Source organism: Astatotilapia calliptera, chromosome 20 (assembly GCF_900246225.1).
Source record: "Astatotilapia calliptera chromosome 20, fAstCal1.2, whole genome shotgun sequence".
Lineage (NCBI taxonomy): Eukaryota > Metazoa > Chordata > Actinopteri > Cichliformes > Cichlidae > Astatotilapia > Astatotilapia calliptera.
The window spans coordinates 19207052-19232961 of record NC_039321.1 but is presented as its reverse complement, the minus strand read 5'-3'; the positions used below and the strand labels follow the sequence as shown (position 1 = coordinate 19232961).

Here is a 25910-nt window from a genome sequence, read left to right as displayed (position 1 = left end):
ATTGTGCAAGTTCCCCCACCTAAAATGATGACAGAGGTCAGTAATTTGCACCAGAGGTACACTTCAACTGTGAGAGACAGAATGTGAAAAAAAAATCCATGAATCCACATGGTAGGATTTGTAAAGAATTTATTCGTAAATCAGGGTGGAAAATAAGTATTTGGTCAATAACAAAAATATAACTCAATACTTTGTAACATAACCTTTGTTGGCAATAACAGAGGTCAAACGTTTACTATAGGTCTTTACCAGGTTTGCACACACAGTAGCTGGTATTTTGGCCCATTCCTCCATGCAGATCTTCTCGAGAGCAGTGATGTTTTGGGGCTGTCGCCAAGCAACACGGACTTTCAACTCCCGCCACAGATTTTCTATGGGGTTGAGGTCTGGAGACTGGCTAGGCCACTCCAGGACTTTCAAATGCTTCTTACGGAGCCACTCCTTTGTTGCCCGGGCGGTGTGTTTTGGATCATTGTCATGTTGGAAGACCCAGCCTCGTTTCATCTTCAAAGTTCTCACTGATGGAAGGAGGTTTTGGCTCAAAATCTCACGATACATGGCCCCATTCATTCTGTCCTTAACACAGATCAGTCGTCCTGTCCCCTTGGCAGAAAAACAGCCCCATAGCATGATGTTTCCACCCCCATGCTTCACAGTAGGTATGGTGTTCTTGGGATGCAACTCAGTATTCGTCTTCCTCCAAGCACGACGAATTGAGTTTATACCAAAAAGTTCTACTTTGGTTTCATCTGACCACATGACATTCTCCCAATCCTCTGCTCTATCATCCATGTGCTCTCTGGCAAACTTCAGACGGGCCTGGACATGCACTGGCTTCAGCAGCGGAACACGTCTGGCACTGCGGGATTTGATTCCCTGCCGTTGTAGTGTGTTACTGATGGTGACCTTTGTTACTTTGGTCCCAGCTCTCTGCAGGTCATTCACCAGGTCCCCCCGTGTGGTTCTGAGATCTTTGCTCACCGTTCTCATGATCATTTTGACCCCACGGGATGAGATCTTGCGTGGAGCCCCAGATCGAGGGAGATTATCAGTGGTCTTGTATGTCTTCCATTTTCTGATGATTGCTCCCACAGTTGATTTTTTTCACACCAAGCTGCTTGCCTATTGTAGATTCACTCTTCCCAGTCTGGTGCAGGTCTACAATACTTTTCCTGGTGTCCTTCGAAAGCTCTTTGGTCTTGGCCATGGCGGCGTTTGGAGTCTGACTGTTTGAGGCTGTGGACAGGTGTCTTTTATACAGATGATGGGTTCAAACAGGTGCCATTCATACAGGTAACGAGTGGGGGACAGAAAAGCTTCTTACAGAAGACGTTACAGGTCTGTGAGAGCCAGAGATTTTCCTTGTTTGAGGTGACCAAATACTTATTTTCCACCCTAATTTACGAATAAATTCTTTACAAATCCTACCATGTGAATTCATGGATTTTTTTTTTCACATTCTGTCTCTCACAGTTGAAGTGTACCTCTGGTGCAAATTACTGACCTCTGTCATCATTTTAAGTGGGGGAACTTGCACAATCGGTGGCTGACTAAATACTTTTTTGCCCCACCTTACTATAGGGTATTGCTTTTGCTTTTAAAGACACAAAACATAGTATTTGAACTTTAACTGACCCTAAAAGTCTTGTTTCATCTTAACGAATTGCTCAAGAAAAATCGTTTGCCACTATTTTGACAATGTCAGGAGCGACTTAACTGGACAACCTGATTGAAGTGCGTCTGTCTTTCATTTGAGAAAATCAATACTAACATTTATCTGCCGTGGAAGCATATATTTTGTTAGTTCGGCAAGCACTTTTTAATATCTCCCTAATTCTTCCTTTATTTCCCCCCTTCCTATTTCTCTCACTGGTGGTCTTGCACTCTCTGTCACACTCTCCTGTCACAGTATGGAGTATTGTTTGAAGCTGGTGGAAATAGAGCATACAGAAGGAGATAATAATCCTCCTCCAAGTCTGACAGGTTGCTTGACAGGCTGTCAGCAGGGGCCTCTATGTAGTGCACCAGAAATATCTGCACACTTAAACGCACACTCACTGCTTCACTCCAAATCATTCCAAAGGCAGTACCTTTATTCCTGGCCAAACAGAGGCGAGAGAATATTTCGGACGGCATGCACACAGACACACACTGCTGTGTTTTCATTATTTCAGAGGACAGTACATCGACTTTGATTCATTCTCTGGAGATTTACCATAACCCTACATCTAACGTGTTAGCTGGTCATGCTAGCAATGAACGTTGCCTTCTTAATAAAATAAATTTACAATATTAGAACTTTTTTCTAGACATTTTTTTATAACAGATTTTCATGACAGATTTATATCCCCACAGCAGGTGGAATATAAGCGCACACATATGCAGGTGTAAACATATAGATCTTTATACATATACACCCACATTGACGCTTACTGTATGTGTGATCCTAGCCCAATGGAGCTGTGCTGCTCTTCTGATCAGACCTCGAGTACTGCATTAAAAAAAAAAAAACCCTCCGCTTTTTTGCTGTGTTGCACTTTCTTATGGAAACACATACACTCTGGGCCTTATGTAAACCAAGTCGAACTTTAACGCTTTCATCCTGCGAAAAGCTGTCTGCTCAATATGCGGCAGCTAGGGCTTCGGATCTGCTTATTAGTTGAGCTTGTTTGCAGTATTTCCACTGAGGCTGCACCCATCTGGAGATGAAGATAGCAGTTTCATAATGAGTTAATGTTACTAAACATTGCAGAGTTGTGGTTAACATTCCAGTTGCCTCATTATTCTTCCTGAGCAAAAGGAGCACTGCTATAACTGTGGTAAACACACACCATTAAATCCAGCCAGCAACATTCAAGTATGCAGTGTCCAGAAGAAGGCATAGTGAGACTGAAAAAGTAGAAAAATGATTCAAATAAATGTTTTTTCTTTTCTTTGTTTTTGTTTTGCAAACTTTGGTTGTTGACTAAATGTTACATGCTGTGCTTTTATTCTGTATTATGTTATATAACCATTCAGAGAAGGTGGTAAATTACACAAGGATATAACACGGAATAGAACACGATCCCCAATTATTAAATAAAATATCTAATACATATATTTTAAATGTTTTTGGAAAACATTTTAGCTGAATTTAACATTTGTAGCTTTTTGTGTGATATGATCCCGCTATTAAAACAGCTGTAGCTGTACAGCTGCATAACACTAGGGTTATAGTAGTTTTGAGACCGTGGGACCACCCAGATTATTCCGACCATATGCAGCAAACTTGCCATCATTTTGACCTCGTCATGTAACAACAGCAGCAGTGATGAAGAAGATCAGGTTAATTTTATCAGTATAAGTAAGATTTCACCGAATAAGTATGTACGCTATAGGGCTTTTTTTAGTTTTGCAATGTTTTAAAACAATTTTGTTATAGGTAGCAAAGTTAAAATGTACATTAGAATTCATTATACAACTTGTAAACAAAGGATGCAGCACAAACACACAATAGCAAACATATCTAAATAAACAATATGTTCTTAGGTAAACTGGCTTGCTACCTTTGTTGTTTGTTTTACATTAAATTCTATGCGATCAAAATGACATGCTCAGCGGTTCTACGTGTAAGTGGTTGAATTTATTTATTTTCCCCTCCTGCTTGCATAGAGGTTGCCTTGATGTTTTTACTCTAGTGTGACTGAGCCATTAGAATCTGAGCAGTTGAAAGAAGTACAAATCATTCCCAAACATTGCCCTTACTCACATATAGACAACAGCAAGAGATGGTTTGCTTTAAGTGCATTCTCAATATTAGAAACTATTACTTTTGGTGTTTGTGCTGACCAGGAGACCCACTCTGAATCCACTGAATGCAAACCTGTTCTGTTCCCACATAGATGACAAAATATATTTATTTAAAGATATAGGTCATACATACATGTGCATATAAAGAAAATGTCATGTAGGCCCACACATAGTCCAGGGTTAATGGTGTGAAACCATTAAAGACTATTTTGTGTTGTTCAGTGAATGCTGTTGCTGCTCTCAAATCAGTGTAACATGAAGTGGGAGTGTGTGTGGGTTAAAAGACTGCTTGTTTTACAGGTGGATCAAAGGGTGTGTGTGTGTGTGTGTGTGTGTGTGTGTGTGTGTGTGTGTGTGTGTGTGAAGAGTAATTTTGCCACCTACTTCTGGATCAGTGTTTGTGATATCTCCTGGTATAGAAAGAAAAAGCATCTACATAACTGCGTTTGACTTCAGTTTTCCCAATTCACCAAATTTAAGAAATATGTTCCCATAGTTACGGGGGTAGTTGTAAACATGTGTAGACAGCTGGGGAAAATGGCTGCAATCATCATCAGCAGAGAAGCACAAATCTGTTTGGACTGATGACAGTAAAGTACAGCTGTTGCCACCTTTCACAGCTAACAAGCCTGTTGGCTCACCACTGTTATTTATTCTTTTTATCCCTGTGCCATGCATATGTGTGTGTTCTCCTCAATTCTATACACAGCCGACATTTTTGCCAACGCAGTTTAGATGGAAAAGATGCAAAAAAAAAGGGAAGAGATGCTTTTAATAAACTGCAGCATTGGTGCGATTTTGAGGCCAGCTATTCAGGCTGAAGTATAGAAGAAAAACTGACAAAAGGTTGCTGGGTTGAATGGTGTACAGGACCGAGAGCAAGTGAACATAATGAGCAACCTATTGGGGAAAAAAAAGGGTAAATGGCAATTAAAGCTTCAGGTGGCCTGTTAGTTGTAGCCAAATCCCTTAAAACTGAATGACGCAGATTTAGCTGTGTCAAATCCTGTCAGTCTGTGAAACATTTTACGTTGATTGCTCCACTTTTTTGGTTCTTGAAAAAATACTTGACTTAAATACTTGGATATCATGAAAATGAAAACTCATTTTGAAGATTTTAACAATAGTTGATCAGAGTTGCATGAAGTCTGTTGTTTTTTTTGTTTTTTTTTTACCAGGATTTTGTTTTAATGTGAGCTACCACTAGCCGGTGGCAGTAATGCACATATACTAAAGTAAATTGTTTGCCAACCTCCAGTTAAACAACACGAATGGATGTACCATGCAGTACTTCCTGGTATAAATTCCATATGCATATAATTTCCACATCTGAAAAGTAAATCCAGTGTGGAATAACTTTAGACTTTATTTAATAATAATAATGGATTGCATTTATATAGCGCTTTTCGAGACCCTCAAAACGCTTTTCAATTCCACTATTCATTCACTCTCACATTCATACACTGGTGGAAGCAGCTACAGTTGTAGCCACAGCTGCCCTGGGGCAGACTGACAGAAGCGAGGCTGCCATATTGCACCATCGGCCCCTCTGGCCAACACCAGTAGGTGGTAGGTAAAGTGCCCAAGGACACAATGACCAAGACAGACAGAGCAGGAGATCGAACCGCCAACCTTCCGGTTACAAGATGAGCTTCCCAACCCCCTGAACAATGGTTGCCCTGCATTTTTATGAGTTTAAGGCCTCATTGACTAATTCCAAGTCTTACTGAATACAACATGATGGTTTTTCTTTTTTTTTGTAATAGTCTTGTTAGAATCAACGAGGAGGTTAAAGTGTAAGAAACAATAAGCTCATGTTCTCTGGTCCTACTACAGTGTGCATACAGTGAGCAGTTTAACCTGTAAAATGTTTTATTTTATTTTAAACTGATCGTGGCCTGTCTTCCTGTTATAGCTGCTAAAATCACCTTGTGGAAACTGTCAGTGGTATCGCTTGTTAGGACACATATTCTACTTACTATACGTTTGTTATAAACTTCACAGTTTATTCATTTTTGTTTTGTTTGTTGTTGTTGTTGTTGTTTTTCTTAAATCCTTTCAATTTTGGTTCAAAATTAATGGAAATACAAACTGAAATCTGTTGCTCAGTCTAACCAGTTGATAGAAGCTAATACACGCTTTATAGCTGGTTAGAATTAAGTTGAAATATAAAGGTAAAAAAAATAGGGTGGGGTCAATTATGGTTCAGTAAAAATGGATTTTGACATAGTCTTGGACTAAATCAGAATCAGAAAGGGTTTTATTGCCAAATGTTGAGCGGGTTTACAACATTAGGAAATTGCTGCGGTGCTTCAGTGCAAACATACTGTTATAAATTAAGCTTAAATAGACATGAAAATAAAAATGAGAATAAGAAATAAAAGTGCTAAGTAGATAGATATATACATGATATATACATGAGTGCAGGTGGTGATCAGTGCCAAACATGGAATGATGCAGTGAACACAGCGTAGGGTCATGTGTTAGTGGTGGGAACAGTTATACGGTTATTGTTCATGTGTCCGACAGCAGAGGGGAAGAAACTGTTCTTATGGCGAGAGGTTCTGGTGCAAATGGACCGGAGCCTCCTGCCTGAGGGGAGCAGGTCAAACAGACTGTGTCCAGGGTGAGAAGGGTCAGCTGTGATCTGAGCTGCACGCCCCAGTGTCCTGGAGGTGTACAGGTCCTGCAGAGATGGGAGTCTGCAGCCAATCACCTTCTCAGCAGAGCGCACAACACGCTGCAGTCTCTGTTTGTCCCTGATAGTGGCTCCAGCGTACCACACGGTGATGGAGGAGGTGAGGATGGACTCGATGATTGCAGTGTAGAACTGCATCATCGTCCGTGTTGGCAGGTTGAATTTCTTCAGCTGCCTCAGGAAGTACATCCTCTGCTGGGCTTTCTTTATGACAGAGGTGATGGTGGGCTCCCACTTCAGGTCCTGGGTGATGGTGGTACCCAGGAAGTGGAATGAGTCCACAGAGGTGATGGGGGTGTCAGTCAGGATGATGGGGGGGAGTGGGGCTGTGTGCTTCCTGAAGTCCACAATAATCTCCACTGTCTTCTGGGCGTTCAGCACCAGGTTGTTGTGGCTGCACCAGGACACCAGACGTTCAACCTCCCTCCTGTAGGCAGACTCGTCCCCGTCCGAGATGAGTCCAATAACGGTGGTGTCATCTGCAAACTTGATTAGCTTGACAGACTGGTGGGTGGAGGTGCAGCAGTTAGTATACAGGGAGAAGAGCAGGGGAGAAAGAACACAGCCCTGAGGGGAGCCGGTGCTGATGGTCCGGGAGTCCGAGACATTCTTTCCCAGCCTCACGTGCTGCTTCCTGTCCGTCAGGAAGTCAGTGATCCACCGGCAGATGGGATCAGGCACATTCATCTGGGAAAGCTTGCCTTGGAGATGGTCTGGAAGGATGGTATTGAAGGCAGAGCTGAAGTCCACAAACAGGATCCTGGCGTAGGTTCCTGGGGAGTCCAGATGCTGCAGGATGAAGTGTAGGGCCATGTTGATGGCGTCATCTACAGACCTGTTGGCTCTGTATGCAAACTGCAGGGGGTCCAGGAGGGGGGCCGTGAGGGTCTTGAGATAGGAGAGAACCAGGCGCTCAAAAGACTTCATGACCACAGATGTCAGAGCCACGGGTCTGTAGTCATTTAGTCCAGTGATCCTAGGTTTCTTGGGGACAGGGATTATGTTCTGAATAGTGCAACCAGTGTTTGAGAATTTTGCTTTCAACTTAAGCAAAATTGGTGGATTGCTTTGCAGCTAGTGTCATGTCATCACGTCATCTTGGCAAGCACAGTTAAACAGTATGTTTGAGTTAATCACCGATGATAATGAAGGAATGATGAATGGTGGAAAGCAACTCCAATATTATGCTTAATCTGTGGAAGGAGGGGAAAACACATGTTTGGAAGAAAAAATGGAGTGGAGGAAGGATGGTAATGAGAAGGAAGGAGAATGATGACGGTTAAGCAGTGGTGTAAGAAAAAAGAAAAGCAGGTGCTGGAAAATAACTCCCTTTATACCATGGTCCAGGTGAATACTTGATTTTTGCTGCAGGGTGTCTTTTGACAACAGGGACACAAATGATTACAATTTCTTACAGCGCAACACAATGCTAACATCAGATTAGTTACAAAAATGAGAGACTTTGAACTGATCCTCAGAAATCGTTAGCTGTCCACAGCTACTTTATGTTGAATGGGGAAAATCTCTCCTGTAGTTCATTAAATCCTTGCAGCCATCTGACGCAGCAGTACGGATATATTGATAAACCTGCTGCCTGTGATTCAAGATGCTACACTGAAACCCATGTCTACTATGCCAGGCCAACAACGCTGTGTTTCTTGCTTCAGTCACAAGAAGTGCCATTGATTGCTTTGAAATAAACATGTTTCTGTACACTTCAAATAGGTATTTTTACCCATGTATGCTGAAGATAGTGATAGATATACTTGAATTTTATTGAAGTTTTTTTAGAGGCGCTCATACTCGCTGATGATAAACTGATGAGGTACATTTTATTAGCAGCAGCTGATTGCTTCTTACCCTCTTAATTCCTGTGGTTATTCCTATAGTTTTTCACATGACTGTATGATCATGCTGAGCCCAACTCTGTACTAAATAAATGTCAGGCCAAAATATTTCTCCCCTCTTTATTTCCTGCTACTTACCTTCATGCCTTCTGCTGCTTCTCTTTCTTTATTCTTGTCTTACCTTCTTTCTTGCCTTTTCTCGATTTCTTCCCTTCCATGCTTCCTTCCAAAGCTGGTACAGCTTGCTGGGTAAATATTTGTGGGGGATACAGGGTGCTGGAAGGCCTAAGCTGGGAGGATCAGCAGAGGAGAGGCTGCAGTTGTTGTGGATTAGCTGCTTGTTTTGTTATAATACCACTGTCTGCTTGCCTGGGTTTTGGTACTCACCAGGCAAGCTGCGAAATCAGAAATCACGATTTCTTGAAAAATGTATGAGTAATGCAGCTCATCACTGCTAGGCTTTAGTTCCGCTTAAAGAGGCTGGAATCACAAAAAATAGGTCCTGTATGTGAAGGTAATGCTATCTAATGGAAGTCAGACTCCTAAGTTTGAACTTGGAAGGAAAATCTGGGAAGTTATAAAGATGAGGTTTGAGGGGAAAAAAAAGGGTCCTAAATCATTGATGGACAAATGACGATCAGAAATGTTATTATTCAGTCAGATATGGGCACAGTCTGAAGTGAGAACCAATTTAATATGACTTAGGAACAGAGCGGCTATTTTAATGAAATAGCAAAGCTTAAATTTGGGAAAATTGTGATACATAGTTGTTTGTTGTGTCTATGCTCGCAGTGCAGCAAAAAATCAGATATGCTGCTTATAATATAGTTGAGCCTGTTAGCTTAGCTTAGCACAAACACTTGCTTTTATCTTCATGCTAAGCTTTCGAGTCCTTCATATTGCTTAATAGTGTTTCTTTTAAAGTCAAACATATACTTTCTAAATAATACATTATACATCTCTTTCTGCATTTGCCAGATCTTAGTTATCAGAGGGCACAGTTACAGAAAGGTATCTTGAACGGTCCCAGGGATGTATATATCAGCACTTTATAAGCCCTACTTACAATACTACAGTCACAAAGGCACACAAATACACACATTAACGCTGCAAAATCACACGTTTTACTAATGCTGTTTTTTTCCCTGTTGTTGTTTTTGGTGTGCGTGTCTTTAGAATTTGGAAAGGTATCAACAAAGCAAAGAACAGTTCCACCAAGCTGCCTCCAAGACGGAAGAAAATGTCAGGTGAGACGCACAAGCACTCGCACACCCGCACATCTTATACAGTTACCCTAACCGCGACCTGATTTAAACCCTCGCGCTAAGGCCGAGGCTCATTCTCTGCTCTCTGGTGTCGGAAAATGAAGACCTGTTAAAATGTCATAACTCACAAAGATAACCACGCAAATACACACAGTCACACGTTTATCTGGAGTCCAAAAATGAGGAGATATGATTCCTGGAGCCTCACACACCCACCCATCCCCACACTCATACACACTGTGACTCACACTTATCCATGCACACAGTTGAGTAATTAATGGCAATAGATTGTAATATTTTTTTCTTATTGTTTAACCAGTTGCATTCTTACCCTAGAGCAAACTGAAAATGTGATAAATGTTTTAATTAGAGATGGCACGATACCACTTTTTTATGTCCGATACCGATACCGATATCATAAATTTGGATATCTGCCGATACCGATATGAATCCGATATAGTGTTTTTTAATCAACAAAACTGTTTTTTAAAATATCTTGCTGCATTTTGCAAGTCTGCAAGTTCATACTCAAGTTTAAAACAACAACTACACTAAAGCTATTCTGTTATACCTGTATACAAAAAAAAATTTCATAGTTCAGCAATACTGATCAATCGAATAAACTTAGACCTACACCATCCTCCCTATTCTGGTATTTTAAAGAGTACTTAGCGTAAATATTAAGCAACCTAACTAATAGGGTTCCAACTCCCAGCAACAACAAAAATAAATAAATAAAAAATAGGGAACCACCCCTCACGCTCCACCTCATGATGCTTAATCGACGTAATCAACCTTAATTTGATGCAGTGTGAAAAAAAAATGCACAGAAATCAATTATTTTTCAAGAAATATTAAATAGATTCAACATCTTTCTTCAACAAAATTGCAGACTGCACAGATGGTACCTTCCCAAAGTAAAAAGTACTATAGCTTACTAGGGTATATATATTAGACTTAATAGTCACTATATACAGTAATTGACTTCTATTCATTTTACATCAAATTAAAACTTTGGGTGTCAGATAATTATTTATTAAAAGCTCGACATTTTAAATGAGAATAAGAAAGAAAAGTATGTCTTTGTGCCCCCTTTTCCCAGTTAATGCCCTATCGGCCCCCCTGGCTAAACTTTGCTAGATCCGCCCCTGCACAGTTACCAGCCGTCAGCTACATAGAAAAAGATCCTGGTGTAGAAAGTAATATTAAATAAATTCTAACAACAGCTTATCAAGCTTAAACGTGCTGCTGTTGTTCAGCCGCTGGTTTCCTCTTTCTGGTGCAAAGTGGACCAAAAACAAACAAGAGAGACGGACTCGCGACAGAAAAGCCGATCAGCTGATCATTTAAGCAGTTTCACGATTGAAGTAGCAGCCAGAGAGCGAGAGGCAGTCGCTTGTTAAGCTTAACGTGGGAATGCTTTACAAACATTCAGAGATGGACTTACACACTTGCTTTACTTCTCTCGGGATAACTTTGTCGGAGATGAAATGCCAGGTTGCTAGCGAAGCTCCACATGCTATCCAGACCACCACAGGTCCCGCATGCCACAGCCGCTCTATCACGTGATGCATACTGCTCCGACTGCTAACGTTCTGAGGTGAGTTACGGTGTGTTGCAAGTTTTGTGAGGTGCTTTCGTGATATTTAATGGATCGGATTACATTTTTTATTTTTCTCCGATATCCGATCCAGTAATTTAGGTCAGTATCGGACCGATACCGATACGTAATATCGGATCGGTCCATCTCTAGTTTTAATTGGCTGCTTTGATTAAGCTGCATCTAACAATACCTTATTTCCTCATCTTCACTTCTCATAGTGGACTTTTAATGAACCGCAGCTGGGAAAAGGTAGTTAATTGTTGCTGCTGAAATCAGTTTTTCTTTTTTCACTTTTTTAAGGGGGGGGGGGGGGGGGGGTCATCTCAGGTTCCATTTGCATTAGAAGCCAGAAGTGAGTTTGCTGTTAAAGGCCGAATGCTCTCAGTACAGCTAACTGGTAGTTCAAAGTTCAGATTCACTGAACAGCAATTTTTATTAACAAAGCAGGAAAAAACAAAGAAATTCAGGGAGCGACTGTGACAAACACAGGACCAGAAAGAAACTGGGCCCAGTCGGTCTGATGGCCACAGAACATGGGAACTAAATGAGGACGTTGAGCACCGTGAAGCAGGACAGCCATTGGTCAACTCACTGACAGAAGATGCTTTAACAAAACTCAAAAACTGAACATCTTGGGTGTACAAACATATTCTGCAGTGCTCAGTTCAGACCCAGGATATTAGTCCACTTGGGAACTGTATTAGGAAACTTCCTGCCCTGTTCAGCCATCTGAAAACAGCATTATTACCTATATAATAATTAAAAAATTTAAAAAAAGGACAATTGTTTGTTATACATGCCTGTCAGAATAGTTCACAAATCTCTCTTTAAAAAAAACAAAAAACAAATCCAAACATCCTTTCCCTTAGATGGTTGAAATAAAAGAATTGGCTGTATCCTACCTGTGTAATCTTTTATTCCTGCTCCTTGCATTATTTAACAAGCTTGCTTGGAGGGGTTTTGTCTAAATCTTGTTGAACTTATTGTTCACCGTGTTATTTTAGATTATGGGGGGTTATCTGCTGTTAGTTCCAAAATATTTTAACCTTGGCTTTACATATGTGTTGAGTGGAGGTGAGTAAACACAACAGGAAGGCTTTGCACAAGCTCGATTTGTATTTTGGAAGCTATCAACTTGAACTAGCTATCAACTGCAGGAGCTCATGTACACTGACGGTGGGTTATTTTTTTTCTGTCAGAACAGGTGCTTTATCTACCTGATGTGTGTGTGGTTGTACCCAAAAAGGGACAAATACTGTATTCAGACCACATAAATTATCTGTAACAATGAGGAAAATGTATTTATTCACTTTATCTTGACTAAACAGTATTGTTTAAAAGCACCCAAAGAAACTAACAGGCAACAGTTGTGTAATGTTTATGAAAATCTTACCCTAACACAAAATTGAAAATTTGTACTAGTGTACTGCTTTATACCCATCGATAGTCTGATTTAACTGACATAGGAAGACTGTGCAGAAATCCTCCAACAGTGGAATTGAGAGAAACGTCTTTTATATTTTATATTAAACTTCAGGCAGACCTTAGTTTTTAAAACTATCCGAGGGAAGTTTCTGAGTGCTGAGCAGTAGAACAAAGCTACTGTAAAATAAGATGTGGGTGACTCGTAAACCGCCCAAGCTCCACTGTCCGTGTTATTCTGTGCTTTGTATAAGCACGTGTTTATGCCTGCTGGTATGTGTGGGATGTGTTTAATCCACAGTTTAATCCTTGGCTTTGGCTGGCAGCACTCTGGGGCTTGAGGAAGCCAAAGAGCACAGGGCCAATGTGTCACCATGCTGTGCGCGCGTCTCTGTGTGTGTGTGTGTGAGAAAGGAAAAAGAAGATGAAGAGAGTAAGAAATTCTGCAACCTGTAGCACTCTAAAATGTCAAACTCAATGGAGCATAATAGAGCAGCCTCAGTAACTTTCCTATCATTCCTTGCCTTTCATTGCTTTGCCTTCTTTGTCCAACTCTTCAGGCCTGCCAATTACAAATTACTTTTCCCCTTTATTTTCTAGAAGTTCACTGCATTCCAGATTTCTTAACCAGATTCAGACATTTTTATGTAATGAGAAAGATTTTTCAAGCATAGTTCACATTTTGATTATAGCATACCATTTCATCTACTAGTACTTATCACAGGTACCTACAGTTCAAGTAGCCAGCAATTGTTAAGTACTGTAAATCAGAAAAACATACAACACTTGCAAGTCTGTACATACGTATTTTAACCAGGTTATTTCCACTTTTCATTCCACTATTGTTTCATGACAGTCCAGACAAATTGGAATTCCCGCAGAAATCAGGGGTTGACACGGAGATACATGGTGTGTATAAAGAGATGGATCCAGACAACAGAGACTGATGGAGAAAAAAGCCTACTTCTGTGAGCGCACTGGTGTTTCACAGAGACGTGGCTACAGGAATTACCCCAGATTGCATTGTTATCATTGACATCTGTCAGACAGTTCAGTGTACATGGTACACCAGGGAGGGGCAAAGAAAGAGGCAGAAGGTCTGCAGCCTTTATTAATAACACATTGCGGTACCTTGGGCAGATTCCTGTGAAGGACTGTTTGTTTAGCCCAGATGTTTAAGTTTATCTGCCCGCGCCTAACACACAAAGAGAACTATCATGTACTGTCTTGCTGTTGTCTGTCCTTCCACTAACCAGGCAACCACATATGTCATGTTGATACAAATTACTATATATATGGTTCGTACATTTGATGAAAGACCTCTATTATGCTTTTACTGTTAGAAGTTTTGTCCAAATACAGTTTCAGTAGTTGGTGAAATGGGCTGTGATGTTGATATCTGTAGTAGGACGTAAGCTTGTGTGGTAGTTTATCAGTCAAATTGTCACAAAATAAGCAAATGTTATAAAAATAAGCTGTTAATTATTGCCAAACCCGTCCCCGAGGCCCCCAGCCTCCCACTTTCCCCCTTTTCATGTTCCTACGTGTTGGTTAACAGTGTTGCACAATTTTGCAGTTTGCTTTGAAGAGCCATCAGTTTCACAAGCCTAAAACTGAAGTGCTGGCAGGTTATTTACTCTCCTAGAGTGGGATTACAGACAGTAAGAGATAAACTAAGGTAGGGTCTTGTTAGAAGAGTCAGTCAATGGCTCTCAATCTAAAACAGATTTCTGCAGTAGTTCAGAGCAGCTCAGTTTTATGAGTAGTGCACCACATGTGGCCTCTCTGTTTTCCAGCTGCCACAAAAAATATATATAAATGTTTAAATAAATGATGTCTCATATCGATGTCCTGTGGCTGTAGACGTTTCATAAACAACATTGTTGTTCTGAAACAAAGAGATTGATGTAGTTTCTGATATTCACTTAGCAAATATAAAACTCTTCTTCTAAATTGACAGGTTTTTCACACGTTGGCAGTAGAATTGGAGTGAAAGAGGCATTGTGATGACAACGGCCTCCTCTTCAGAGTAGTCGAATGGGAGTGAAATGGAGACAGGCAAGATATACTGTATACTCACATCAGATCACTCGGGTCAATAATCCAAGGTGTTTTAACAAGGCCAGCTGTCTGTTACAGTGGCAGTCCAACTAGTCTTAATAGCCACCCTTTGTCAGATTCTTCCAACATGTGTCAGAACGTACCAGTCAACAGAGATCACTCAGTCATAAAGCCGACGAGTTGAGTCCAGATAGATAAGCAACCTAGTTTGAAGTTGTTGCTGTGCTGTAAGAGAAAAGCCAATCAAATACAAGTCTGGATTGCAAACAGATTTATAGCAACCTGAATTTGAATAGAAATGCTGTCAAATAAAGTTATGAAGATTAGGTGTAAGATTGGGTGTACAAATCGGCTCCGCATCAGCTACAGATGGATCCGCACCCTACATATAAGCTTTTTGTATATTCTTGTTTTCTCTATCTTAGATACCTTAAACAACCTTTAGGCAGCTGCCTGCTGCAGACTGTATTTGTGATCAGCAAATTATTGGTTAGTTTCGACATTAGTTAGGGTGCAGCTGAAATGGAGCTGCAATGGAAAATCATATCACCTGTTACTTTCAGTATTTCCCGATAGCAGAATCTTTTTTGCTGCAGTCTGAATTTTAACAGATTTGTCCTTCACACAGATCCACAGTTTTCTACCGCCTGTGATCGAAAAACTAAATTCACTACTATGTCCCACAACAAGCAGGCAATGACTGTACACCCAGCTATAATCTTTGTTTCTTTGGATATTTGTGCAGTTCACTCTGGTATAGCAGACTGGATTCACATTCGTGCATGAATGGATTTGAGAAGTTGCCGTTTCCAGTGAAGAATGAGAAATGATGTTGTTCAGTAGATTGTTTATTTATTTTTTGCCCTGTTTCCTTTGGAGTATAATGTTTAACAAAACAACAAAATAGTATTAAAATGAGATGTTTATTAGTTTAAGTACAACTTAAAATTGGTGATTAAAAAAATAGGATGACAGTTTACAAAAACAAGAACAGGCATAAACAAATTATTACACAATATATGGTTTTTATTTTAAAACTAGAAGATAGCTGGGCCCGAGTGGGAGCATTCATCTTTATTTCTATTATGCACGTTTTCCAGATGGACACAGACGGATTCTTTACAGTATACATTTTTATGGAAATCTTTTGCATTACAGTCATCAGAGCCACTGTGGAAGGCTAAGTGAAATGATGTGTGCAGCATTGTTAAAGGACTGACAAAAGTGAGAGGGAGTCCTTTGTCTCTCGCAAACACGGAAGTTAAAGTGAAGTCTGAGCACTACTATATAGTGGACCCGCTCTTCTGGGTTACGGTTGTGATGGAATAGGAGAGATGGGAGAGGATGAGTGAAGGAGTGTAGAGAAACAAGATAGGGGGGGAAGAGCATATGTGCCCTGAGTCAATTGAAAAGCTGTCAGGGAGCAGGTGCCTACAAGCTACAAGCTAGAGATAAGAGGCAACCCTTTCTCTGTAGCTGTTTTCCTCTTCACCTGTCCTGCCCTATCTCTTTTTCTTATTATCGTCTTTTTTTCCACCACCACATCAGTATTAATCAAACCACTAACATAAGAGTAGTCGGAGTGATTCAGAACCTCCAGTGTACCAAAATGTCATTACCTGATAACTTGTTTACCTTCTGTTGTTGCTGTCATAGGAGAACTTCTCTGATGTTAGCACGTTTCCCTTATTGGGAGACAGAGTTTTGATTCTGGTTCAAAGCTAATTAGACTTTAGTTTTTAAGATTAGACTGCTGTAGAGCTCTTGGTCAACACATTGCCTCCTTTGTTTACAGGAGCACATATTAGATCGGCCGTTAATTTATGGACTTGTTTTGCTTTTTCACCGTTTGCTGTTGGACCCAGGAGTTTGAGGTTTTGAGTTCATTATGCTTTTTGATTTATGTTTCAGTTTTTCTTTCTTTTAGAATTTTGGTCAGTATTTATTTTACTATTAATAGAGTTTCTGTTTTGTTTTGGTTTTTTTACTTGGGTTTACACATCTTGGTTATCTTAAGTTTGTATATATTCTCTATGGTTTATTTTTTAGTCTTGCTAATAGTCTTACATTAAGTCAGTGATGACTTCAGGTTTATAGTTATTTCCCCTTTTGTGTTTCCATTCTGTTCCTTCCATCAGTCTCATCCCTCTCTTCTCTTTTGTCTTCTCCTGCGTCAAGCTTGTTTAGATCTTTTATGTTGGTAACTGTTGTTCCCTGTGCATGTGTGATTTTCACCCTCCCTCCCACCGTCTCGTTATGTTAATTATCTTAAGCTTTGTTCTAGAGATGGACCGATCCGATATTACGTATCGGTATCGGTCCGATACTGACCTAAATGACTGGATCGGATATCGGAGAAAAATAAAAAATGTAATCCGATCCATTAAATATCACGAAAGCACCTCACAAAACTTGCAACACGCCGTAACTCACCTCAGAACGTTAGCATGTCGGAGCAGTATGCATCACGTGATAGAGCAGCTGTGGCATGCGGGACCTGTGGTCTGGATAGCATTTGGAGCTTCGCTAGCAACCTGGCATTTCATCTCCGACAGAGTTATCCCCGAGAGAAGTAAAGCAAGTGTGTAAGTCCATCTCTGAATGTTTGTAAAGCATTCCTGCGTTAAGCTTAACGAGCGACTGCCTCTCGGCTGCTACTTCAATCGTGAAACTGCTTAAATGATCAGCTGATCGGCTTTTCTGTCGTGAGTCCGTCTCTCTTGTTTGTTTTTGGTCCACTTTGCACCAGAAAGAGGAAACCAGCGGCTGAACAACAGCAGCACGTTTAAGCTTGATAAGCTGTTGTTAGAATTTATTTAATATTACTTTCTACACCAGGATCTTTTTCTAGTAGCTGACGGCTGGTAACTGTGCAGGGGCGGATCTAGCAAAGTTTAGCCAGGGGGGCCGATAGGGCATTAACTGGGAAAAGGGGGCACAAAGACATACTTTTCTTTCTTATTCTCATTTAAAATGTCGAGCTTTTAATAAATAATTATCTGACACACAAAGTTTTAATTTGATGTAAAATGAATAGAAGTCAATTACTGTATATAGTGACTATTAAGTCTAATATATATACCCTAGTAAGCTATAGTACTTTTTCCTTTGGGAAGGTACCATCTGTGCAGTCTGCAATTTTGTTGAAGAAAGATGTTGAATCTATTTAATATTTCTTGAAAAATAATTGATTTCTGTGCATTTTTTTTCACACTGCATCAAATTAAGGTTGATTACGTCGATTAAGCATCATGAGGTGGAGCGTGAGGGGTGGTTCCCTATTTTTTATTTATTTATTTTTGTTGTTGCTGGGAGTTGGAACCCTATTAGTTAGGTTGCTTAATATTTACGCTAAGTACTCTTTAAAATACCAGAATAGGGAGGATGGTGTAGGTTTAAGTTTATTAGATTGATCAGTATTGCTGAACTATGAAATATTTTTTTTGTATACAGGTACAACAGAATAGCTTTAGTGTAGTTGTTGTTTTAAACTTGAGTATGAACTTGCAGACTTGCAAAATGCAGCAAGATATTTTAAAAAACAGTTTTGTTGATTAAAAAACACTATATCGGATTCATATCGGTATCGGCAGATATCCAAATTTATGATATCGGTATCGGTATCGGACATAAAAAAGTGGTATCGTGCCATCTCTACTTTGTTCCCCACCTGTCTCCTCTTCCCTCATTAGCTCTTGTATATTTTGCCAGTCTTCCTTTGTCCTGTGTTGCGTTGTTGCTTGCATGCGTTCCTCTGCCTCTGCTTTGCCTTTCTTTCCTCAGGTATGTTCTGGAAGTTTGGATTCCTTGGCTTGGTGCCCTGTTAGCTTTTAAAAATTGGGCTTTGTGAGTTTCCTGGACCAAGAAACATTAAAGGTTTTTTCAAGTTTATTTACATCTTGAGAGTGCTGCGTTTGGCTCCATACGTTTTTGTCTTTTTCACAACATTTCATCACACCATCACCACCTTGGTATTTTGATTGGTTTACGGAGCCTGACAGGAAAAAGCAGGACTGCACAAGTTGTCTATCACATGGTTGCAGTGCCCTAAAACAAACCCTGCCTTGTTTTTAAATTTATGGAAAGAAAAGAGAGCAAAACATTGTTATTCATGTGACAAAGACATTATTTTTAATGGTTTTTTGTGACATCACATCGCATACCACTGCCACAATGAGAAGTAAAGTTTGATTTTTTCTAATAAGAAAAAAATCAAATTATAGCAACATTATAGCATTGTTTGGATTTTCTTTTGTTTACATAAATTATTATGATTTTTTTAGCACTATATACAAAAATAGCTGACAAAACCTCCAGGTCAGTGCCTGTGATGCTGTCAAATAAAGCAGCCTTTATTCCAATTAATTTAAAAAATGCATTTATTGTAATTTAATTCTGAAATATAGCTCATGTTAAGAGCATGATTGTAGTTGGAGGCTATTACTGGAATAACAAAGCAATGTGTCTGCTCACACACGAGGTATTCCAGACTTCCTACACTACGTCACAGCATTTGATTCTCTCCGCTTTTGTTTTTTTTCTCTCTCCTCGGGTGCTTATTTGTATGAGATGTTAACACGATTTTCTAATTACTTGCCTGAAACACATTAGAGATACCAGCCCTTTGTAGTTGACAGGATAGAAATAAAATGGTGTATAGGACAAACAGTGCCTCATATGTATAGCCAAAGCCATTAAGGAAAAACACAAAAACATCACTCTTAACTCTGAGAGAAGCGCGGTTTCGAGGCGATAAAAGCATCTTCCTTATCAGTCTCGTAGCTTTCCCGGAGGCTTTTGTAGTCACTGGTGTGTTTTCGTGTCTCTTCCGTTTTCCAATTTCTCACCCTTTCATTTCTCTCCCTCTCTTTGTCTTGGTAAGCTGCGTGGTCCAGAAGTCTGAGGCCTCTGTGTTCTGCCCGCCTCCGCCTTCGCTGCCGGAGATTAAAAATAATGGGCAGCACCATTAATTAAGCGACTAATCTTACTGTTTATGTTTTGTCATATTTACTGCTCACAGATGCGTGGAGTACCCCACCACACCACCACCTCCAAAAAAATGTAAAAATTGCTATTTCCACTCGCATTTAGAGTGCTTCTGCAGCACGCACACACGAAAATGAACAACAACAACCCCATACATGGCTCAGCGGGCTGTCAGAGATGCCACTTTACCTCATTCCAGCTAAAAAAAAAAAAGAAGAAGAAAGAAGTCCCACCACTCCCCACCCCGCTCACTCTCCTCCTCTTATTTATTTATTTTCGTAAGCGGCTCAGTTAATATTGTTGATTTAAGACCTCACCTTCAATTTGGTGTAGCATGTGGACAGAGCTTTAGCTTTTGCTGCAGCTGAACCAATTTTCTGCTTCAAGCGCCTTTAATAAACCACGTAGCGCTATCAGGAGGCTTTGGCTTCCCTGATGAAGGCCATTTATTTCAAATTAAAGGAGAGTTCCTTATCTTTGGCGGCCTCAAACGGAGGGGGAGATAAAGATGGCACACTTTGGTGTTGTACTCTCTGTGTTGTTAATGGTGGGACCAAAAAGAAAAAAAAAGAGGAGGAGGGCGGGCGAGGGAGAGAAAAAAGTAAGAAAGAAGACAGAGTTGGAGGGAAGGCGAAAAGTGGAAGAAGAGCGATTAATCAGGAGATATAAACCATTGGAGGTTGTTTGGGGGGAACCGAGTAATCTGATAGGCTGTCATCTTCTTCAAATGGGCTTCTAAAAGAGAGCCAATTGATGCTTCATTCCATCCATCATTCTATCTCACTTTCTGTTTTTTCCTCTTCATCTCTGTTCGTTTTCCTCTTTAACCTCGATCACCTGCGCTCAGATAAACTCCGTTGCCGCATCCATGATATTTTTCCTGATGATAAAGTGTTTGCGTGGATATGGATATGCTGTAATTGAAACGATGGGGTCAGCTTCTCTTCATGAGTCAAAGTCTAAAAGAGTCTTTAATTTGGCTTTCAATTAAATCCGGTGTTAAACGCTCCTCGTGGAGAAAGCGAGCAGGGACACAGTGCGGAGATCGACGTGTTGGCATGTAGCGAAGCGCGTGCATGCACGGCGCCCTTTGATGTTTACAGCAGACGTGTGCGCACGTGCCAGTCTATACCTGCGTGGGTGTACATAACTCTCTTGTCTCTGCTTCAATCAGTCAGAATCCATTACCGCGAGGCGCCCAGGCAGCAAGCCTGTCGTAGTTAACAATCACACAGATAGACAGGTAAAGACAAATTATAATACAGCCCACATATCAAATTAAACACGGCTAATTCAATCTCTCAAAGCACACTTTTCTGCTGTATTTGATCAGAATGATCCTGCCCACTCAATTAAGTACGATTTAGCGCTAATTGTACGATTCGCAGTGAAGCACGTACCATACACCCCATAGGTTGTTCAAACAGGTTGGCACGTCTAGGTGTGAATTGTTTTTTATCTTCACTCCCATTTTTTTCTACTTTTTCTTAAAAGAGTTTCTTTTGTTCTGATCTGAGACAAAATAAAATTAAAAAGACAGCTTTAACCCAGAACTTGAACTTGAACACAGCTGTAAAACAAGTGTTCAAAATTAAACAACACAGTTTGTTGTTTGGTATTGTTACAGGTATAGACAAGTGACACAATTGAAATTGGTAAAGATGTTTATAAAGTATTTTAGGCCTAAGGTGAAAAACTGTGGAGAGTCGGGAGAAGTACTTTTAAGAAGACTTAAGAACTTCTAAAGCAACGAGAAAGCCGTGGAAAGTGTAGTTGTGCCGGAGCACTGAAAGCACCATCAACTGCTTTCCCCCCCCTCTAAGTGAGGAAATGGCATATTTGTGATTTGCATAGTACAGTTATTTCTCATCCTCCATCCTTTCAGTGTCTGTCATGCAAAAGGTCCAGTACAACAAAACAGCTGCTGCAAAGCTGTTTGATTCACATCAGTTTATGAAGTGGGTAAGATGTAAACGTCCCAATTTAAAGAGTGAGTTTATTTTTTAAACCTCCTATAACACAACTGAGATTAAAGTTGGACACACTGCTAACTTCATGCGGTCTTAATTGTTAATGGTGTAACCATAGTTGATCAGCTTTACGAGATGAGTCCCTAAAAAATGATAAAGCTTCCCTGATTGTTGTGTGTGTAAGGTCGGGGGGCGGGTTCATTCCACTGCAGGGCAACCTGCCACTGCATGTGGCAAATTTGAACTTGAACTTGATTTAATCACCCTTCACGGGAAAAAAAATTTTTTTTGGCGTGTCCAGCCAGCTTTCAGTGCAGCTAATGTTGTTAAGACTGCTCAGTCCTGTTCTCTCCTCCACATTCAGAGGAAATAAGAAGAGAATATGAAAGCTTCTAATTGCTTGTGGGATCCTTCTGCAGATGGAAGTTTGTGATAGACCAGAGTCCTCGCTGCTGCACTGGTGCATTTCCCCACTTTTCACCAAATATGTCAGTGATGTGATCATTTTTGTTACTGCTACCAAGAAGGTTATGTTTTTGGTAGTGTTTGCATATGTGCGTGTTGTCATTCTGTCTGTAAACACAATAGCTTTGCGAGGGTGTAGAGTGGGCTCATGTTAACAATTCATTAAAATTTGGCTCACCTTCACTAACGGCTTCAATGTCATCTTAATGATTTATCGGCCTAAATTTGACGAAAAGATGCGTAACTTGGAAACTTTATTTTCAACATACAGAAAGTATAATATAAATATTTAAAATAACATGTCACACTTGACCTCTGACCTCGCTTTTACATTTAAGGATACCTTTCTTTAAAGTTGTCCCCCAAATATATTATATCTTTAAAGAAAGTATTAACTTATTAGCTTCATGTCCAGTTATTTACAATTCAGTGCCTATTCTCCATGACCTACTCTTACATAACGTTTATATACAAAGTACAACACCGTTGCCTTTAAAGTAAATACTTGGAGGGCTTCTTGTTTCTGCTGCTACATCAGGAAGTGAGCACATCTCTAATGAGACTGATCACAAAGCCTGAGTGATCTAACCTGCAGTGTTTCATTCGTTTACTGTCACTTAGTTTTCCTGCTCGTTCTCTGCTGCTTCAGAAACTGGTAGCAGTCTTAAAGATCCTCTTCCCCTCTATTAACAGTTATTCATCATCAATGATCTCTTTAAGGATGCCAGGATGCTTTGTAGATGACCTTTATCTTTACAGGGATTTGTCTAATGGAAAAGTTCAGACAAAGTTCTTCGGACAGCTTGCTGTTGTTTAAAAGAATAATTTCAGCATTTAGAAATGCACTTTGCTAATAAAAGCTTTTTAAATAAGGTCCCCAAGAGTACTTGGAGGCCCTTTTTTATTTGTCTGGTACAAATGTTTCCTTTGACTCCTGATTATAATTTTGTGATCTAAGCACAAAATCACTGCGACCTCCCGAAACACAGTTTTGGCCATAACTAGGAAATTCTCATTAAGCAATTATGACAAAATTTCACACAGCATATGTTTTGATGCCAGACTATGATGTGCATACCACATTTTGAATGTAATGTTCTCCAAAAAGGCTCTTTGTGTCAGTATTTAAAACTGTAATCAAAAAACCACATTTCTGAAATGTTTCAATGAATGAATTCCATGAACAAAGTGAGCTGATGAAGTTGTTTTGTTTAGTCACTCTAGTTGACTCTGTCTTGTCTGTCTGTGCAAGCTTCTGCTTTTTGCCTTCCTTTGTTTACAGGCTAGTGTCTGTCTGTGAGTGTGCTGCTGGAGAGTTGGTGAATAACAGGTTTTTGGAGCTTTTCTGCTGAAAATAGCCGTGCTGCCACCAAAACAGCAATAGACAGCTCTCTTGGATACTTGTAAACTTTCATAGATTGTAAATGCATTTTAGATGCTTTTTCTTGCAGCTTTTCTTCCCTCTAAGTCAGTCATGAATGTGAGACTGACAGCTAGAGTATTGATTTTTTTTTTTTTAAAGTTGTTTTTTGTTTCAATTGTGATCCAGCATTTTTCTCTTTTTCTGAGCAGCTGACCTACCTGAATTCATGTTACACTGATACTATGTCATCAACTAATCAAAGCTAAACTGATGAATGAAACGTTGATTTACAGAAGATGTAAGAATCTGAATGAATAGTGTGATGAGTTTACTACTTCTTCTTTTTTTTTATTTTATTTGAAAGCCTAATTTACACTAGCAGTAAGAAACAGAGGTACAAAAATGACAGTTTTTTCACTCCGTCTCTCTTGTTTCTTGTCTTTTGCAGGCCTCGCAACACAGAGGCAGTGTGTGCTGGCCTGCAGGCTCAGATTTTATCCTGTTACAGGGACAACAAAGACCAGACCTTAAAGTGTTCTGACCTGGCCAAAGAATACATGCAGTGTATCAATGCTGCAAAAAAGGTGAGAGCTTTTTCAATCTGCAAAGATATAATAAAAAAGTGTCAGGGATGGTGCAAAGTGTTAATGTGTCATAAATGTAACGCTGAAAACAGAAAGATTTGAGATTTATTTTTACATGTTATGAGGACTCCACCTATAGCCTTCACCTATCGTTTTTGCACTTTGGTTCCTCTACAGATGCAAAATAATCTAAAGTAAAAGTGCTTTTATTTTGAAAATGCATTTAGATTGTTTATAAGGATTTATTCATTTTTATGAAGGAGTAGGAGAGATTACAATAACTAATAGTCATTCACCTTAAAAAAATGTGTAATCCCGCCCACTCACTGCTAAGTTCTTCTTTAATAGTCGCTTCAGGTTTTTCTAAGATTTTTATTTATTTATTTTTTTAAGTTGGGCTATACGAGCTACTTTTCAATAGTTGATTTATTACCTGCAGTAGATGGGATCGGCACAACCTGGTTTGGAGAAGCAGCCTGGGGTAATGCATGGAAGCTGAGCAGTGCATACTTTAGGACTGGGACATCACTGAAAGCCACCTTGATTTAAGCATATGTGATATTTAAAATATTTCCATTCTTTTGCTGTTAGACAGCCTTTGAGGACAGGAAGCTGAAGCCAGTTTCCAAAACAGCAATTTGAACTTGCAGGAGTACCGCTGAGTGACTTAGGTAGTTTAACACGTTTAATCAAAAACACCAAAGTCACACAATACCACAAACAAACGAACAGATTGAGCATGTCCCGTTTTCTGCGAGGGGAAAATTACTGTTTTTGTCAACAGAGTCTGGTGGCTTTAATGAGACTTCAGGCTTCAGTTCCCAGTATAAAAGGACTGTCTGTATAGCCTTCAAATAATCCAACCTAACACTTTAATGCACTCCTGTCATCAAAGGAAGTGCAGGGGAATACTTGATGATGGTGTCCCTGCAACAATAGAAGGACCCTTAGAGTTTGCCTGGTTTATGTGGCTGATTTTATCGTTAACTTTGATTTTTCTGCGCAGAGGCCAGAACTGTGACAAAATTGCACCGCTAATAAAGATGCTCTGATGTGTTCTGTCAAAAAACAATGTATAAAAGAGTGACACAAACACAGCCCCTTAACTATACGTTGCCTTAATAGCAATTTTTTTTGTCAGACAGTGGCGCTTAGTGCTAAATTTCAAGCATTGTCACTGAGGCGTGTGTTTGTTTTTGTTTGTTTTGGGGGTTTTTTAAGCCATATTTCCATGTAACATAATTGCTCATACAAAGGTTCGAAACAGCAGAGTGCCTTCTTCACGTCTGATTAGCTGCCTTGCCATTAACTAAATTAACAGCAGAAACCCCACTGACGCTACTTCTCTCTGACACTCTCAGACCTTCACCTGAAAGTGCGGTGAACACTTTGTAGACAAAATGATCTGTGCAGTGTTTTGAGATGCAGTTTGGGGACAGTTGAGAGGTATAGTAACTTGTTAAAAAGGGATATACATTAACAGGTCACTTTATTAGGTGCAATTTACTAGTACCGAAAGACGGATACACTCTGGTCATAAATTCATGAACATGGTCAACGATAATACTCAGGTAGGCTGAGGTGATTAAAAGATACTCAGTCTATTAGTCAGTTAATTACTCAGTCAAGGGGCTTGATTTTGCCTAGAATATATTGCCCACACTATTATCCCCAGCAAGAGCTTGAATCTTTGGCACAAGAGAGGATGTCTGTGAAGGTTCTCAGTCATCCAGGTCATCGTAGTCAAAGGAGCTTGCAAAGAAAAGCGTCTGGACTTCTTTAAGTTGCTTGAAGACGTTTCACTTCTCATCCGAGAAGATTCTTCAGTTCTAAGGTCAAATGGTGGAGAGTCCCAGA

General features: G+C 39.9%; 1 protein-coding gene across 2 annotated transcripts in view; it reads left to right on the top strand.

The window, feature by feature from the left end:
- chchd6a (coiled-coil-helix-coiled-coil-helix domain containing 6a) overlaps positions 1-25910 on the top strand; it is an 83821-nt gene that overhangs the window by 30744 nt on the left and 27167 nt on the right. For both annotated transcript variants that reach the window (XM_026153120.1, XM_026153121.1), the window contains 2 exons: positions 9511-9581; positions 23918-24053. In XM_026153120.1, the coding sequence (XP_026008905.1) occupies positions 9511-9581; positions 23918-24053 (207 nt within the window). The remainder of the gene's footprint in view (positions 1-9510; positions 9582-23917; positions 24054-25910) is intronic.